Here is a 17448-nt window from a genome sequence, read left to right on the forward strand (position 1 = left end):
TCTGGAAGAACTGCGATCTGCTTGGGAGCTTCGAGCGCACAAAACTGCCTAACGGCTGGCTGCAAGGTTAGTTTTTCTTTAATACATACGATTACGTGAACACCACTTACTGTGCACAAATTGAAAACCCAAGCATGGTTGCTTTCAGTGGATACCTGTAATAGTCTTACACATAATTCTTATTCAACATTTATAGAACTAAATTGCAAGAAAATTGAGAATGTTGAAAGCTGAAAGCCTGCAGCTTATGAGTGAAACTCCAATAATCTGAGACTCAAAAGCTTGTGCTTTGAAACGAGCACAAATACTTTGATTCCTTATTGAACTCTCAAGCTTGTGACTCCCTCTGTGGATCAAGTGCTCTGGGAGGAAATAGCAAGTGGGTGAAAATTGCCTGGCTGTTCACAACTTGCAAGGAGAAAGATATTTGAAGAAGCCTCAGATGACATAGGGCCAGGTACTGCATCTTTCACCTAATGTAGCTTTTTCTCTCTCGGTGCTGTTGCTTGTGTTTCAGCCGAACATGTTCACCACGATTGCATAGTGATATATAATTTTCTACAAATTGTACCTGACCTAAGTATGCATTGTTGATCTCTAAAGGTGACTTTCAGTGTGTTTGAAAGCCATGGCTTCTCATTTCTCTGTCTGTGGCTAGCCTATTTCAGCAGCAGAGCGATGCAGCTAGCACACATGCAATCCAAGTCATGGAGCGCTCCTTTGGTGTTCTGTGCAGGACGCAGCATATCCATCCGGCAAGACACTGGTATCAACAATAATGGTGAGTGTTGGTGGCACCTGTAGGAGCCCGTTGTGTTTGTTGCGTATGATTATTTCCCCTGATGAAGTGCATTTTTGAAATGTTTTTTTCATATAGAATAATAGATGTCAGCAACAAGCACACTCATAATCCACAAGTTCTTTGTGTCTTCTAGACTGCCCATTTGCTCCTATATGCGGTATGGTGAGCTGGCTATGTTAGACAGCCTTAAGGTTACGAACATTGGCTGTTGTGTTGTAATGCAGTCTAACTTGTGTTTCTTAGTGAACTTATTTGGGGTGTACTTCTCGCACCTAGTGTAAAGTCGAAATAGAAGAAACTCTATTGGCTTTTTATGCCTGTCAGAAGTTTCATGCCTTCATCTATAACATTGTAGTTTTGCTCTTGTATCATATTAAATATATTTTCAGTCTTCACTGTTTGTGTGTGTGTGTTGAGGCTTGTCATTGGCTTCTGAAAATACAATATCTGTAAATATGAGCACATACTTGACAACTATACACTCTTGCATGTAGCATGGTTGTAATAATGATCTGTATTTTTCTAAGTTCCAGCAGTAACAAGGGGTTCGCGGTCATGTACAGTGTATCAAGAACAGAGCACAGAAGACCAACAAGTATAAAGGGACTGCCAGTGACTGTTCTCCTGCTCAAAGCTTACAACAGTAGAAAGAGCTCATTGTGAGGTCAGGAGCAGCTGCTGCTTAACTTCTTAGCAGTGCATTATTCAGCAGTTCATTTGCTTGCATTCGAAATTATTTAAATTTTGCATGGAAGATACCAAACTATGACACTAATTTAAAGGCTGCTGTAGTGTTAGTGGGCAAATATTTTTGAGCTGAAGTTTTTAACATGTGTGTTAAGTGCCTGCGTGCCTCTACATTTACATGCCAGAATTCGCAGCATCCATGGTCGCCAATGATAACTGTGTTTGCATTCTTCGTAGTACAAGAAGTAAAGCCATGGATGCAGTAATCATGTACTCAGTTGATGTAATCCTTCAGTGTACACTCATTTGTATAGCACCAATGATGCCATGAGTGTATAAGCGCTGGGAAGTGAATCTGTGTGGATTATTTTATTTGGAAGGAAGAGGCTCATAACTACTTCTAGTATATCTTAAGAGTAGATTTTAGTGCTTGGGTATTATCCCACTGCCTGTCCGTCCTTCAACAGTCTAGTTATCTACTGTGTAAGTGTAACTTTTTAAATGTATACTTTGCTCGGATAGGTTTGTTCATATTTTAATGCAAGTGACTTATCATCTATGCAGCTCTACTCAGATTAGAAATAAAAGTATTTATTTTTATGTGTAGCTATAGCATGCATTCACTTGTGTTTTTCTAGGTGCCTGTACAACTGTTTAGCCCTACAAAAGTGCTGGTATACTCTAATATTGAATCTGGCATCTTAAAATAGTTTGTTAGTGGAAGTAAGAGTGTGTTTACAACCAATATTACTATCCTCAGATGAACTGTGAAAGCTCTGTGGAAATTTATTTACATTTTTTCAACTTTGTGAAGGCAAATGTTGTTATGTTCTTTTATTGTGGTCCCTGTTTCCTGCAAATGACACATAATTACTTTGCAGTGGCATAGTATTAGTTGTTATTTTACACATATGTGCTGAGCAACATCGCAGTTGAGGCCAGCAGCAAGACATATATGCAGTGCACTGGAGCATCACCTCACATAGTGTACAGTCTTTGCCCACCAGTAAACTCAATATTTTTCAAGCAGACTAATAGACAGCTGTATGGGAAGTGTGTTGATGTGCAAACTTTGAAGTCTTCTTGAGGAGTGTTTTTCATAATTTTTGTCCAAGTGAAGTAGCTACCCAAAGCCACAACTGGTGGGAATGTGGTGGTTTCCTCTCTCCAAAAGCACTCCTACCAGCTGCCTCAATGTTAGCATAGGGTGGATTCACGAACCGGTAAAATAGTTGGTCTTTGTTTTCTTGGCCGAAAGAGTCACTTCCACCGTTGAGCCACCACGACGCTCCAGAATAGAAACTTTTAGCTAAATAAAGTTGATTCTACTTTTGAGAAGTGTTTTGGGGAAACGAAATGGCACCTATAGCTGTCAATATAAACACTGTTAACACCAAGGAGCTTAGTAGCGTATAATTGTATTATTCATGTATTGTCTAGAATTTACTCGCGCTGTGCCAACTTTCAGCCCAAGTGTCCTAACATGCTTTGTTAGTGGGTTGTGAATGAGCCAAGCTATGTAAATAAACAGGGTGATATTGCAGACATGTACAAAATATTGATGCACAGCCCTTTTCTTTAGCATGACATTGTCAAGGACTTTATTCTTGTGTTTTTTATAAAAACTGCTTGTCACTGGGCAGCAGCGGAAAACTATGCATCAAGCTTTTGTGAGATGGTTCGAGAAACACTGTGTTCAGACATAACAGTGCCGGTGGATTTCTCTCGTAAGTTACCTTCTGTAGTATATTCAAAATGAGTGTATTAGAATTGTTGTTTTATAGCCATTCATTTTAATATTTACACCAGAGTGTATGTATGTATGTATGTATGTATGTATGTATGTATGTATGTATGTATGTATGTATGTATGTATGTATGTATGTATGTATGTATGTATGTATGTATGTATTTATGTATGTATGTATGTATGTATGTATGTATGTATGTATGTATGTATGTATGTATGTATGGGTGTACATATGTATATTTGTGTGTGCGTATATGTATGTATGTATGTATGTATGTATGTATGAGTGTACATATGTATATATGTGTGTGCGTATATGTAGGTATGTATGTATGTATGTCTTTTACAACTTCAAGTGCACCATTACCTATCTCGAAGCGCTGCTCCTTTCCGAGGTTGTTGTACATTACTTTCGTTTTCTGCAGATTAATTTTAAGACCCACCTTTCTGCTCTCCTTGTCTAACTCCGTAATCATGAGTCGCAATTCGTCCCCTGAGTTACTCAGCAATGCAATGTCATAACCGCAGAGCCTAACCGCAGGTAATAACCGCAGAGCCTAACCACGAGTTTGAAGTAACTAGAAGAATAAGAATGGGGTGGAGCACATTCGGCAAGCACTCTCAAATTTTGACAGGTAGATTGCCACTATCCCTCAAGAGGAAGGTATATAACAGCTGTATCTTGCCGGTACTTAGCTACGGAGCAGAAACCTGGAGACTTACAAAGAGGGTTCAACTTAAATTGAGGACGACGCAGCGAGCATTGAAAAGAAAAATGGTAGGTGTAACCTTAAGAGACAAGAAGAGAGCAGAGTGGATTAGGGGACAAACGGGGGTTAAGGATATCATAGTTGAAATAAAGAAGAGGAAACGGACATGGGTCGGGCATGTAGCGCGTAGACAGGATAACCACTGGTCATTAAGGGTAACTGACTGAATTCCCAGAGAAGGGAAGCGGGCTAGGGGGAGACAGAAGGTTAGGTGGGCAGACGAGATTAAGAAGTTTGCGGGTATAAATTGGCAGCAGCAAGCACAGGACCGGGTTAACTGGCGGAACATGGGAGAGGCCTTTGTCCTGCAGTGGACGTAGTCAGGCGGATGATGATGATGATGATGATGATGATGTATGTATGTATGTATGTATGTATGTATGTATGTATGTATGTATGTATGTATGTATGTATGTATGTATCTTTTAAATGAGAATTCGTTTATCATTGGTGAGTAAGTTTGGTAATGATTTGGCTGAATTTGTTTCTAGTTATTTCTCTTTTGTGACATTATACACTTCAATTTGTTTTGTACTGCACAAAAATAAATGTAACCTTACACAGAATATGTGTGTTCGAAGAAGTTGTTTCATTTATAATGAAGGAATGATGATAACAAAAGGAAACAGCAAGCATCATCGCAGAGTAAGGCACCACGAGATCGGCGCTCGAGCTCCTCTATCTTCCTCGTCCTGTCGCTATCTCCAATCTCCGACCTGCCCGTTTGGTTCGCCCAATAAACCTCTTTATATTTGGTGGATCGTGCTGGGTAACCACATCGCCTACAACCTGGAACTCCGATCTCGCACCCTGCCGTCGACCATGCAAGTTGACGCTGCCCAACAAACAATACCTCTCGCGGCCACTACTTGCCCCGGCCCGGTTCATCAGCGAGACCCCCCGATCTTTGCCGGCACCGAAGACCAGGACGTCGAGGACTGGCTGTCGTCATACGAGAAAGTCAGTGGACCCAACAGGTGCGATGACGCTGCTAAGCTAGGCACTGTCAATTTTTATCTCACCGACGTGGCCAAGCTGTGGTATACGAACCACGAAACCGAGTTCGCGAATTGGTCCGCCTTCAAGGAGGCAATACGTGCCGTTTTTGGTCGTCCTGCCTTACGGAAGCTACGCGCCGAACAACGTCTGCGCACACGGGCACAGGAGCCAGGTAAAACTTTCACATCATATATAGAAGATGTGATTGATCTCTGCCGGCGCGTCGATGCTTCCATGAGCGAGAGTGCGAAGATACAGCACATTATTAAGGGCGTCGACGATGACGTTTTCCAGATGCTTCTCGCGAAGTCTCCAAGCACTGTGGCAGAAGTAGTGACTTTGTGCCAAAGCTATGATGAATTGCGGAGGCAACGAGCTCAGACGCGACGCTCATTCCAGACAATCCAACCAGTGACCGCACTGGACGCTATGGCTGACCAGGCAAACCTTCTCGCACAAATGAAAGACTTCGTGCGAGAGGAAGTGGCTCGGCAGCTTTCTCTGCTGCCTTTTGCTCAACGCCAGGAGCTCTCGCACCAACAGCCACTGCGACACCCACCGCCATTGGCTCCCATGCTTCGACATGTGGTCCAGGAGCAGATTTCCGAGGCTATGCCGGTGCCCTTGCAGCAGCCCACCGTCACCGCGCCTCTTACTTACGCTGAGGCACTAAAGCGGCAGCAGCGACACCACCCCCCGTCGTTCCAGGGACTGCCGTATACCTCAGCCCCGACTCAGCCGTCCACCGCCTGGGTTCCTCCCATTGCCACCACAGCCTCGACACACCCGTCTGCCGCATGGACTGGTCCCCTCGTCGCCAATACTTGGAGAACGCGCGATAACCGGCCCATCTGTTTTGCGTGCGGCGGCCCTGGCCATATCGCCCGTTACTGCCGTCGTCGCGTGCCGGGATACACAGACGCCCGGACACAGAACAGCTTCATGGACCTTTCTCCATCCCGTCTGGAAAATTCTGACCCTCAGTCAAGCTCGTCTTCACGGGAATGTCCGCGTACTATGTCTGGTCGCTCACCTTCACCCCGTCGTCGCTCCCTGTCACCCACGCGTCGTCGGCCAGCTCCTGAACACGAGGGAAACTAACCACCGCAGTTCAGGAGGCAAGAACTGCGCTGTCGAAATGCTCAAGTCCTCGGACATTGCCGTCGAATATTGTCGAAGTTTTTGTAGAAGGTACTCGAGCATATGCTCTAGTGGATACTGGTGCTGCCGTTTCCGTGATAGACGCTAAACTTTGCCGCAAGCTCCGTAAAGTGACGACGCCTCTTAACATGATGTCCTTGCAAACAGCGAATGGGGACCCGGTTCAGCCTGTAGCCGCCTGTACTGTCCGACTGATGATCGCGAATGACCACTACACTGTTGAGTTTATTGTCCTGTCGTCATGCTCACACGACATCATACTTGGATGGGATTTTTTATCGCGTAACCATGCCGTTATTGATTGTTCAAGATCGGAGCTTGAACTTTTCCCGTTTTACGACCAACCAACCAGCCGCATTCAGCCCGCCGTACACAAACTCGTCGTCAAAGAAGGCACTGAAATTCCTCCGACAGCAGCTGTGTTGCTCCCCGTGTTCTGTGACGGCATTAGGAACGAAGCTGCATTCTTTGAGCCATCAAGCCTCTTCCTTAGTCGAAGATCACTTCTTCTGCCTTATTCAACCCTCTCTATTTATGAAGGAAACAGTGCTCTTTGCCTCATCAATCCCCTTCCGTATCCCGTTGAACTGTTTCAAGGTGAATCTCTTGGACACGTGCATGCCATTGATAAAGAACAAATTTTTACCATGCCGCCAGATTGTTCCGGTGACTACGACGCCATAAGTGCCCTCAACCCTTCCAATATACCACCTTGCGAGCTTTTCGATTCATCGATTGCCGACGGACTATCGCCATCTGAACGCTCTGAGCTCCTTCAGCTGCTCTACCAGTTTCGTGAATCCTTTGACGTTGCTCAACCTGCCCTTGGCCGAACTCCCAGTTTTTTCCACCGCATCGACACAGGTTCCAACGCGCCAGTACGACAGCGACCATACCGTGTTTCCGCCACAGAACGTCAGGTTATCACCGAACACGTTGACGATATGCTCAAGCGCGACGTTATCCGACCTTCCCAAAGTCCATGGGCATCACCTGTCGTTCTTGTTAAGAAGAAGGATGGTGCAATTCGCTTCTGCGTTGATTACAGGCGCTTAAATAAGATCACTCGCAAAGACGTATACACTTTGCCCAGGATTGATGACGCCCTTGATTGCTTACAAGGTGCCGAGTTTTTTTCGTCGTTAGATTTGCGTTCGGGGTATTGGCAGGTGCCCTTAGCAGATGGTGATCGCCCAAAAACAGCATTCGTGACACCGGACGGGCTATATGAGTTCAATGTCATGCCCTTCGGCCTCTGCAATGCGCCGGCCACATTCGAGCGCATGATGAACTCGGTTCTGCGGGGTTTGAAATGGAACATATGCCTCTGCTACCTCGACGATATCGTCGTCTTTGCACCCGATTTCGCAACACACCTTGTACGCCTGAAACATGTCCTCACGTGTCTGAAGAATGCGCAGCTCCAACTGAATCTAAAGAAATGCCACTTCGCTGCTCGGACGCTCACCATTCTCGGTCACGTCGTATCGAAGAATGGGGTTCTTCCCGACCCGGCTAAACTACGCGCTGTTGCTGAATTCCCCAAACCAACGACTGTAAAACAGTTACGCAGCTTCGTAGGATTGTGCTCCTACTTTCGTCGGTTTGTGCGCAGCTTTGCCTCCATAATTGCCCCTTTGACCCAACTTTTAAGCAGTGCCAACGACATCTCATCATGGTCTTCCGAATGTGATCACGCATTTACCACTCTTCGCCGTCTCCTGACATCACCGCCTATATTGCGCCACTATGATCCCACGGCTGCAACTGAAATCCATACAGACGCCAGCGGTGTCGGTCTCGGTGCAGTTCTCGCTCAACGCAAGCCTGGATCCCCTGAGTATGTCGTCGCCTACGCCAGCAGAACGCTCAACAAGGCTGAGGTAAACTACAGTGTTACCGAAAAAGAGTGCTTAGCCATACTTTGGGCAATTGTGAAATTTCGCCCATACTTATATGGCCGCACCTTTGCTGTAGTTACAGACCATCATGCCTTATGTTGGTTGTCGTCGCTGAAGGATCCATCAGGTCGCCTTGCTCGTTGGGCTCTGCGACTTCAAGAGTATGACATCCGCGTCGTGTACCGTTCCGGCCGCCAACATGCTGATGCTGATGCGCTCTCGCGATCACCACTGTCGACTGAGGCTGCCTCTATATCTTCTATGGAACACGCGCTGTCCGCTCTTGACATCGACACAATGACCTCTGCACAGCGCGACGATCCATGGATAACTTCGATTCTGGACGTCTTATCTGGGGTACCGACACTTCCCATCACTCGAGCAATGCGACGCCAGGCTTCGCACTTCACAATTTGAGGTGGCCTCTGGTACCGGCGCAATTACTCACCAGATGGCAGGAAGTGGCTGCTCGTTATTCCCCGAAAGCTGCGCTCTACAATCTGTGCATCATTTCACTCCGACCCGCAATGCGGTCACGCCGGTGTCTTCAAGACCTACGAGCGTTTAAGGAAGCGGTACTACTGGCGTGGGATGTTTACTTTTGTTCGACAGTTTATTCGCGGCTGCCACGAGTGTCAGCGACGAAAACAGCCACCGAATGCAGGAGCAGCTCCACTACAGCCGCTTGCGTGCCCTGACCGCCCATTCGATCGCGTCGGAATCGACCTTTATGGACCACTGCCATTGACCACAGCAGGTAACCGGTGGGCTATCGTTGCTGTAGATCACCTGACACGATACGCCGAAACCGCTGCTCTTCCTACGGCGACCGCTCAGGACATCGCATCTTTCATCCTCCATCGGTTTGTGTTGCGTCACGGCCCTCCTCGCGAGCTCCTCAGTGACCGGGGTCGTGTATTTCTATCCGACGTAATCCAAGCACTTCTCCGTCAGTGCCATATTGTACACCGGATGAGTACTGCTTACCACCCTCAGACGAATGGCCTGACTGAGCGATTTAATCGGACCCTGGGTGACATGCTCGCGACGCATGTGGCATCTGACCAAACGAACTGGGACCTGGTTCTTCCGTTTGCGACCTACGCGTACAACACCGCTACACAAGTCACCACCGGCTTTTCTCCATTCTACCTTCTATACGGACGTCAACCATCGCACACAATTGACACTTTGCTGCCATACGCACCAGATGTATCTGAGTGCACGACCATGTCTGAAGCCGCCCGTCACGCCGAAGAATGCCGCCAACTAGCGAAGCAGTTTACTACGGCTGACCAGCAACGCCAGAAAAAGGCCCGCGATGGCGACCACCCTCCTGCCGCCAAGTTCGCCCCTGGAACCCTTGTATGGCTGTATGTACCACCCTGTGCACCTGGTTTGTCTACCAAGCTACTTTCAAATTATCATGGCCCATACCGCGTGGTAGAGCGCACATCGCCCGTCAATTACGCCATCGAACCGCTTACGCCACCCGGTGACCATCGTCGGCGTGGACACGATATTGTTCACGTGGACCGCTTGAAGCCGTACTTCGACCCGCTCGTTCCTACTTGTTAGATCGCCAGGATGGCTTGATCTTTCTCGACGGGGGCAATTATAATGAAGGAATGATGATAACAAAAGGAAACAGCAAGCATCATCGCAGAGTAAGGCACCACGAGATCGGCGCTCGAGCTCCTCCATCTTCCTCGTCCTGTCACTATCTCCAATCTCCGACCTGCCCGTTTGGTTCGCCCAATATACCTCTTTACACATTTACCAACCTACAGTCATGGGCAAGAAATTGGGTAAAATGAAATGAACCTGCGAAGATTAGTTTAGAGCATAGCTACTCTACATGGCATATCTCGTACACATTGCGTTGGTTGAATATGTCGATTTCAACCTTTCAATTTTAATCAGAATAAGCAAGCTATCACCCGTGGTTGTATATGTGTGTGATATTTATGCATACTGTGATACCGGTTCGCAATTACAATTAAGGTCACAAACCTAGTCAAGCTGAATACACGAATTTTGTCCATGCACCTTTCATCTGCACTGGAACTGTTGTTAATAAAAATAAACTTCAGTTTCGAAATTTATTCTAGTAACCAAAAGCAGGGTATCTCTTTATCACACAAATCAAATTTCCATTGTTCTGTTCCATTCTGGACAACAGGGGACCCTCTCAGCAGAACTCGATTAACTGCTATAGTTCATTTTAACCATTGACAGCGACATTACACTGAAGCATGCAGCATGACAAATAGCGGGAGAAAAGACACAAACTAATCACTCTGTTTGCGTCAGCTTTAACTGTCCGTGCTCTTTGGTCTGGCTGCATGTGATGATGCCCACCAAATTAGCACGAAAGCGTGTCCCTACAAAGGCAGTCAACTTGGCTGCAAGGAGTTAGCTCACTGCATGTGTAGATTTTCTTCAAAACACCGTGAAGACTGATTGCTGGTCGAATATCCAAACACGTGAAAAGTAATATACCAGGTATGATATTGGTATTTCAGCACTGGACACTTTTGCGATAAGAGAGGATGGAGGAGAAAATTATGAACCCTGATTTGTTTAATTTTTGAAGGAGCACAGTACAGCGCTTTTGAGTCAAAAGGGGAGTGAAAGAAGCAAGTGCGAAAGCCTACTCATCAAAAAATTAGTACCCGCCACCACGCATATTGTCAGGCCGGGCAACCTCTTGAAAAAAAAAGTGCTCAGTGATTCTGCGAATCGAACCAAGTACCTCCTAGATTGTAGTTGAGCGCTGTAACCGCTCGTCCACTGCAGCAGTACTTGCATTCGCCCTATTGCTGATATATCGTCATTCCTTCGAATCAAGCCAAATGAAAGAACGTCCAATGAAACTTTGTCAAAAATAGAAAAAAATAGTTAGAACGCGTTTGCCCAAGGTTACTAGAAAATAGAAACCGCCACGTGTTACTGTATAACCGTGCACTATTTATTCTTGTACATTACTGTCATGACGTTGGGATAGCCGGCTCTAACGTAGGTTACCTTCTCATAGTTTGCCAAATATAAATAAGAAAATAAAAATATATATCGGCCTGTGACAACGCTAATCAACTATTATGAGTTCACTGTCACTAGTGTCAGTTTCACTAGATGAATGCTCAGTTTGCTTCCATTATCGTTATTTAGGAAAGTTTCGGCTCATTAACTCAACTCTCCTAATTAGCAATGATTTTCACATCTAAGGACCGTCACACTTCATCTCGCTTTCTGAGTGGCTGTCACTCCCATATAACGCGTACTCCACTTTTTTATGCTCCCCGAGGATCTGACGCTGCTTTGCGGAGACTTTCCCTGACGTCTGCTGGGCCAGAAAATTGCCTTTATTATCTATCAATTTCAAGCTTTCACGAAGCCGAAACGAGAGTCTCTCTCTCTCTCTCTCTATTCATCCTTTTCGCACGTGTGATAACGTCTCTCGACCTCAAGACTTGTATACACGTCCCTTGCTTTGTTTGCGCACTCAAACAACGCTGGACGAAATATTTGCACCGTGTTTTGTGAAAAGCATTAGCACTGAGACACCTCCCGACGAGTCTCCCTCATTTTATGTATACATATACCTAAGCGTAAGCGTATGCACGTTCTCGCATTCCGGCTTTATAAAAATGCTGCAGTGCATGGAACCAGCGAAATTGGGCTCACAATTTCATTTGATTACTGCTGTTAACTATTTCCGCACAATTCGTCTGCAGGCACTAAAGTCGCTCATGTGTCTTGTAATAAGAATATTGTAACAAAGCTACCTTTGACTATAGGTACAAAACACCCTTACGTTCACCACTATACCATGCTAGATTGCACCAAATTAGTTAAGTAGCAGCGCAGCTGCAATGAAATGTAAGGTAACTGGTCGCGTTAAATAGGGGAAGACATTCGAGGCACATTTTGAAACATTGCATGCATCGATTTATGTGTGGTTTTATTTATGTGGTGCACCTGTAGTGTTGTTTACTTGTACTTGGCGAGATAGTGCATGGATTGCTCGATGAATTAAGGCCATCGAGCAATTTCGTTTTTAGCTACAGTCGTTGATTAAAGGCGAGTGCTTGGCTTTGAACAGCCCGCCAAAACGCCTATTACAACGTTCGCGGCATCCCGTAAGCGCTGTAGCAGACGCTCGTGGAACTGAAACTTAGATGCAGCAAATCATTGGCTATCATCGTATACTCTCGATGCTAGACGCTTTGCGTGCAACCTTGATATTATCGGAAGACACTTCTTTCTTTCCTTGTCGTTTCATCGGCTATCGTGTGTCCTCCTTGCCCTCTTAATTGCTGAATAAGTTAAATTCATACCCGCGCTATAGTAATCCCTTCAGATAAGAGAATTTTTGGCTAAGAAAATGCGTAGCCAAAGAGAAAGCTTTGTGAATTCAGCCCCTGGTTCCAAGGAACCCAAACCGCGCTGTATGCCTTCAACTGTGGGTGTTGTCTTTTCAGTGAGAAGAGTGTGCATCCTCGTGATCAGAGACCTCAATAAAGGCACGACTGGTCGTTCGTGGTCGTGAAAATTATCTGCGGCTGATTATATACCATGAGGGGCATTCGGCACCGGCTCTTTATGAGTGCACATTTGTGGTAGTGAGGGCGACGCGACATCCGCGGCCGCTTTCGAAGTCTCTGTACCTTTTTGGCAGGCATGTAGAGTTATCTGTTTTTATGATTCACCAACTACTCTAGAGAAAAGCGTTTCTAAGCGAGCTAGTTACCAAGACGTGAATCTACCTATATTGAAGTCACCTTAGTTGCATTCGATCCTGTTCACTTTCTGCACTGTTTACTCCACAGTAATGATGCACCTTTCGACAATATACGTGACTCTATTCCGTACACTCAACCTGGCCATTTCAAATAAAGCGTGAAATTTCATCGCTACTCACCTGTCCGGACTTTTAACTATACAGTCGTCCTTGTCTTGAACGCATTGGTTTGAACCAGGCATGTAGTACTTCCCATCGATGCAATTGCACTTGTTGCCGAGGAGATGACAATTGTTTCCTCCACCTGGACATCGGCACTTCGCGCATCCCTCACTTGGAAAATCACTGTAGGAACAATAAACTTTGAAATTCCATTGTATGATTACAGAAAGTACACGATATACATCAGAGCGTAGAGCTGTAGGTGAGTCGTACGTAAGGAAAGCTTATGCAAAAGAAGCCAGCATGGAAACATCAAACCGGGTCATTTACCAAAGCACCGTCGTCTTTTTTTGAATGGTATCCGGAATCATGCTTAGTGAAAATGTTCTTTCAAAAGCCCTTAAACTACCTCTACAATGCGAAGAACGAGCTTATCATTCTATCCTAACGCTTCCTGTTTATGTGGCGATATTCGTGACTCCAGATGGTTTTTCCCGTGACGTGAAGCTAATATGCTATCGCGGTTGATCGGTGTACAATAGACAGCTTTTGCGAATACTCTCCCTTTTTGCTTTGCCGTGACGGTGCATGCACGTTCTTCCTTGTCTCGCATGACAATTGTACGGGAAAAAACTGATTTCACTTTGTTTACTGCGTCTGTGACTGGGCAAGAGAATTTAGCAGCGTATAAAGAAAATAAAGTGGAAAATTGTGGCTGACTCAACGCCTAGTGTTGATATTTCGCGTGTTTTATGAAGGAATAATGTGTCGAGTGGAGATAGCGCTTGCACGAAGGGTAATGGGGGTGAGAAGAAAAGAGCTGTCTTCACTCTAAACCTAGGGATGTTTAGGAAACCTTTCATGTAGTTATACGTAAGGCCCTTGTTGAGTGAGATTTATGTTTCTGCTTTTGTGGCAAAAATAAAGAGATGCTGTGCAAGCGCACCCACGTTTCAGCACGTGAATTATTCTATAATACGCAAAGTGTGTCAAAACTCGGGCAGAGCATGCTGTGTGGTATTCAAGGTGGGGTGAAAATGAGAAGGTGGCGGCCGTTTCGGATGGACGTTCTGAGATTTTGTTTGGACTGAGACAGGGTAATACTATGCCACTATCTATTTACGTCTCAGTTAAAAACGGCGTGACCAACTCTTTCTGTTGAAACAAGCGAGATAACAAAGTAAGCTTCTTGGAGGAATACGCTTCGATGTATGTGGATAGCTCTGTGGGCGTGGTGTATAAAATTCCACTTAGTTATGATCAGGTGTACATCGGCCAAACTGGCCGGTGTTTGAACGTCAGAATGAGCGAACACGAACGGTTCGGCAGCACATTTTCTTACACACTGTCGATCGTGTTCTTGGGTGAGGCGAGCTTTTCAAGCGTATCACTTCTTGCCAAAGCGAAGATGCTTTTTCCGGGCAAAAGCAAAACATGGAGGGTAACCAGGTTGTACCCTGTTTGCTACCCTACATTGGGTGAGATATAAAGGGGAGAAAAAGAGTGGAGTAGAGAAAATCATGAACACGTGATACGCGCACACACGTCAGCGTTCACCGCTTACACTTCGACACTCACAACTGCAGCTTCTTGGACACTGAAGTTCCTCAGCAGTTGCATAAAAGTAGACTAGAATTCAAGATGTTCCCAAAAGGCTTGCAAGAACTGGGGCCGGATTCACAAAACTTACTTACGAAAACATTTTTGCGCAAGAGAAATTTTGTAGCGTAAGTCGATTCACGAAACGAAAAAACCTCGTAAGAGGCCATCGTTGTCACATCGGCCGCTGCAAATACAGTGCGCTGTGACTGCCCGGAAACATGTCAGCGTTGGTGATGCAGTTGCTATATTTGCTTACGTCACCGAAAAGTGCTCGTAAGTGGATTCACGAAGTGAAATTGTGCGTAAAAACAGTATGGCTGAGAGAAAATCCTAAGAGTGGTCCAGACCACTCGTAGGAACATTGTGGCTACTTAGAACTCTGGTGCCGCGGTGGTATACTTTGGTGCCCTGGCTGGTTTTGAGTTAATTCACGCCCATTACGGGCTGCCTGATGACTGCTGGTGCGTTTTTATTTCTTTCGGCGCTTTGAGCTTCGCGTGTTGTTTCCCTTGTACGCAGTGGATGGTGTTGACAACCACCGTCGTTCAATAAGTTCGAAGTCGCAGTAATTGAAGAATTCTATTGGGCGTCAATGGCATAAAACTACGCATCTAAAGATTTGTGGTTGGATGAAAACCAATGTGATACGTGAATGGTCGGTGCATTCGAACGCGGCATGGCATAGAATCAACCGTATTTGTTATGTTGTTGTGTTGCGCCCCATCTCATCCAATTAAAAGTGCGACCCGAAATCCTTGCCTCATTGGTGGAAATTACCACCAAAGAGGTTAATGGGAGCACATTCTTTGCACGCTATTGGAAATAAAAATGAGAGGAAGTTTTCAATGAGTGGTTCATAAAGTTTGTGCTCTAGTGTACTTTCAATGGCTCTAACTGTCCAATGGTTGCGATCTCTGAAATACAGCTGTCGATACACTTTGGGACGATCTGGAACAAAGCGTACTTTGTAAACCAAAGCGTATTAGGGGTGCGCGTGATTACGCATGGAACTACAAACAAATCATGCATCTTCACCTTCACTGTTCAGACACCGACATGAACCGTGATAATATGGCAAGCAATCCGAATGAAATGACCCTAGTAACTTTGTATGACACCGAAAATATGCAAACCCTCGCGATTCTGGAGCAAACCTTGGCTGAATTCATCCCTACGTCAATTACCAGCCATTTAACATGGCGCACGAACATCATTCAAAGGTAGAGCGAGCCATTGAAATGTATTTTGTGCGACGCAGCGACCACTTGACATGAGAATAATAGCGTTGCGAAGGCGAATCCCCTGTCGCATGCTCTGATCGAAGCAGACAACAAACGCGAGCAGCCGACGGCTTGGCCGACAGGCACAGCTTGTGATTGGTTGTGAGGCAATACCCTCTACATCAGCTCACTCTGTGACGTTGCCAAAACTCTTCTTTCATCTGGCACGCCTGTCCTGTTCGTCATATCACCCCCCTCGCACATAAGAGAAAATTTTGTCACGCCGTGAAAATAGTGCAAGTACTTTCTAAGAGCTCTCTTATGTGCTGCGCAGTTGTCGAAAACAGCATGGCGTCGTGAACAGCATATCGGTCGGTGCGACTTTCAGCAAACGCTTCTCGCACGAGTTACTTCAGCGTTTGACCGGATGTGTTGTGATTACAGCAGCTCTTTCGGTGCGTGTAAGCAGTGCGGAAAGCTGTGGCAGTGCAATGGTGTACGGTGAAGCGCAGCGAAGCCTGTGCGTCGGTGTGGTTATCAAGCGGGGATCGGCGTCGATGTATCGACGGCAACTAGCACTCGAGAAGCCTGCAATGTGTGTTTGTGTGCCGGTAACAGTTCGTTCGTTTGACTTTCCAGTCTCTCAGTTTGGTGCTGTGCGACATTTCGGATTGACAGCGTTTTGACACGTTACTTGAGTGACCCCATGTACGTACGGAAACGTATGAACTACGCGCTCGGTTCTTGCTTCGCCACTAGTTAGCCCGTACGCTTCTATTTACTTGAGAGCAATGTACTGTTCGGGAGTGAAACGATGTTCGTTGTGAACAGTGGTGCTGTGTTGACGTTCCAAGACTTGTGAACAAGCTGTGCTCGTGTGACCGAAAATTGAAAGACAGCGTTGATAACTGTTTTGCCCTGCGAAGTCGTGGTGGGGCAGCTTGGCGCTTTTGTTTGTTAAGTCGTCACTTCTCCTTTTTGTGATAACCATAGTCCTAGCGCTGTGATGTGATCAACCAAAACTGCGAGATGCTACTTTCTGTTGTGGATCGTGTTACTTTGGAAGCGCGCCTAGACTGTTCTTCGGTAACAAATTGAGAGTTCTATGTGGTAGCGAGAGCCCGTGAACGTCAAGCTTCCCTCCAGCCCCCCAAAAAAGCAAAGATTTCACCGGTGCCTTGCTTTGGATGAAGTTGTAGGCCAATATCGCAAAACTACAGGTTTCCGAGTTCGTCTGGCCATCGTTTTGAACGGCACTAAAGCCTTGACAACAGGCGGTCATGGCCAGTTCTTACACTTTATCATGGACGTGCACGCCTGGCCAGCCCTTCATTGCTGTCATTGGCAGCTTCCAGTCTGCAGATGCCCTTTGCCTGTTGGCCGTACTTGGTTCCTTATGACACCGACGGCTACTAAATGCTGCCATCGGTGAGTTCACCTTGCAGAACTAAATTTCACCGGTACTATAATTCACGCAGTTCTATAACGTGTGCAAGTTTTGAAGCCCATCAGATGTAATGTTTCTCTATGGTAAGTTGAAGCATGAAAAATTTAATACTACTGTTATATACATACACATATTATGGAGCAAATACGTAAAAAGTTTTTTGTGATTTGATACACGTGAGCTCTTGTTTGATTATGAGGTTG

At 45.8% G+C, this 17448-nt stretch overlaps 1 protein-coding gene across 3 annotated transcripts in view; it reads right to left on the minus strand.

Moving 5' to 3' along the window:
- The window catches only part of LOC119179859 (kielin/chordin-like protein), a 204853-nt gene that overhangs the window by 94966 nt on the left and 92439 nt on the right, over positions 1-17448 (minus strand). For all 3 annotated transcript variants that reach the window (XM_075869387.1, XM_075869386.1, XM_075869385.1), the window contains exon 7: positions 12995-13159. In XM_075869387.1, coding sequence (XP_075725502.1) covers positions 12995-13159 — 165 coding nt within the window. The remainder of the gene's footprint in view (positions 1-12994; positions 13160-17448) is intronic.

The sequence above is a fragment of the Rhipicephalus microplus genome, chromosome 7, assembly GCF_043290135.1.
Source record: "Rhipicephalus microplus isolate Deutch F79 chromosome 7, USDA_Rmic, whole genome shotgun sequence".
Classification (NCBI taxonomy): Eukaryota; Metazoa; Arthropoda; class Arachnida; order Ixodida; family Ixodidae; genus Rhipicephalus; species Rhipicephalus microplus.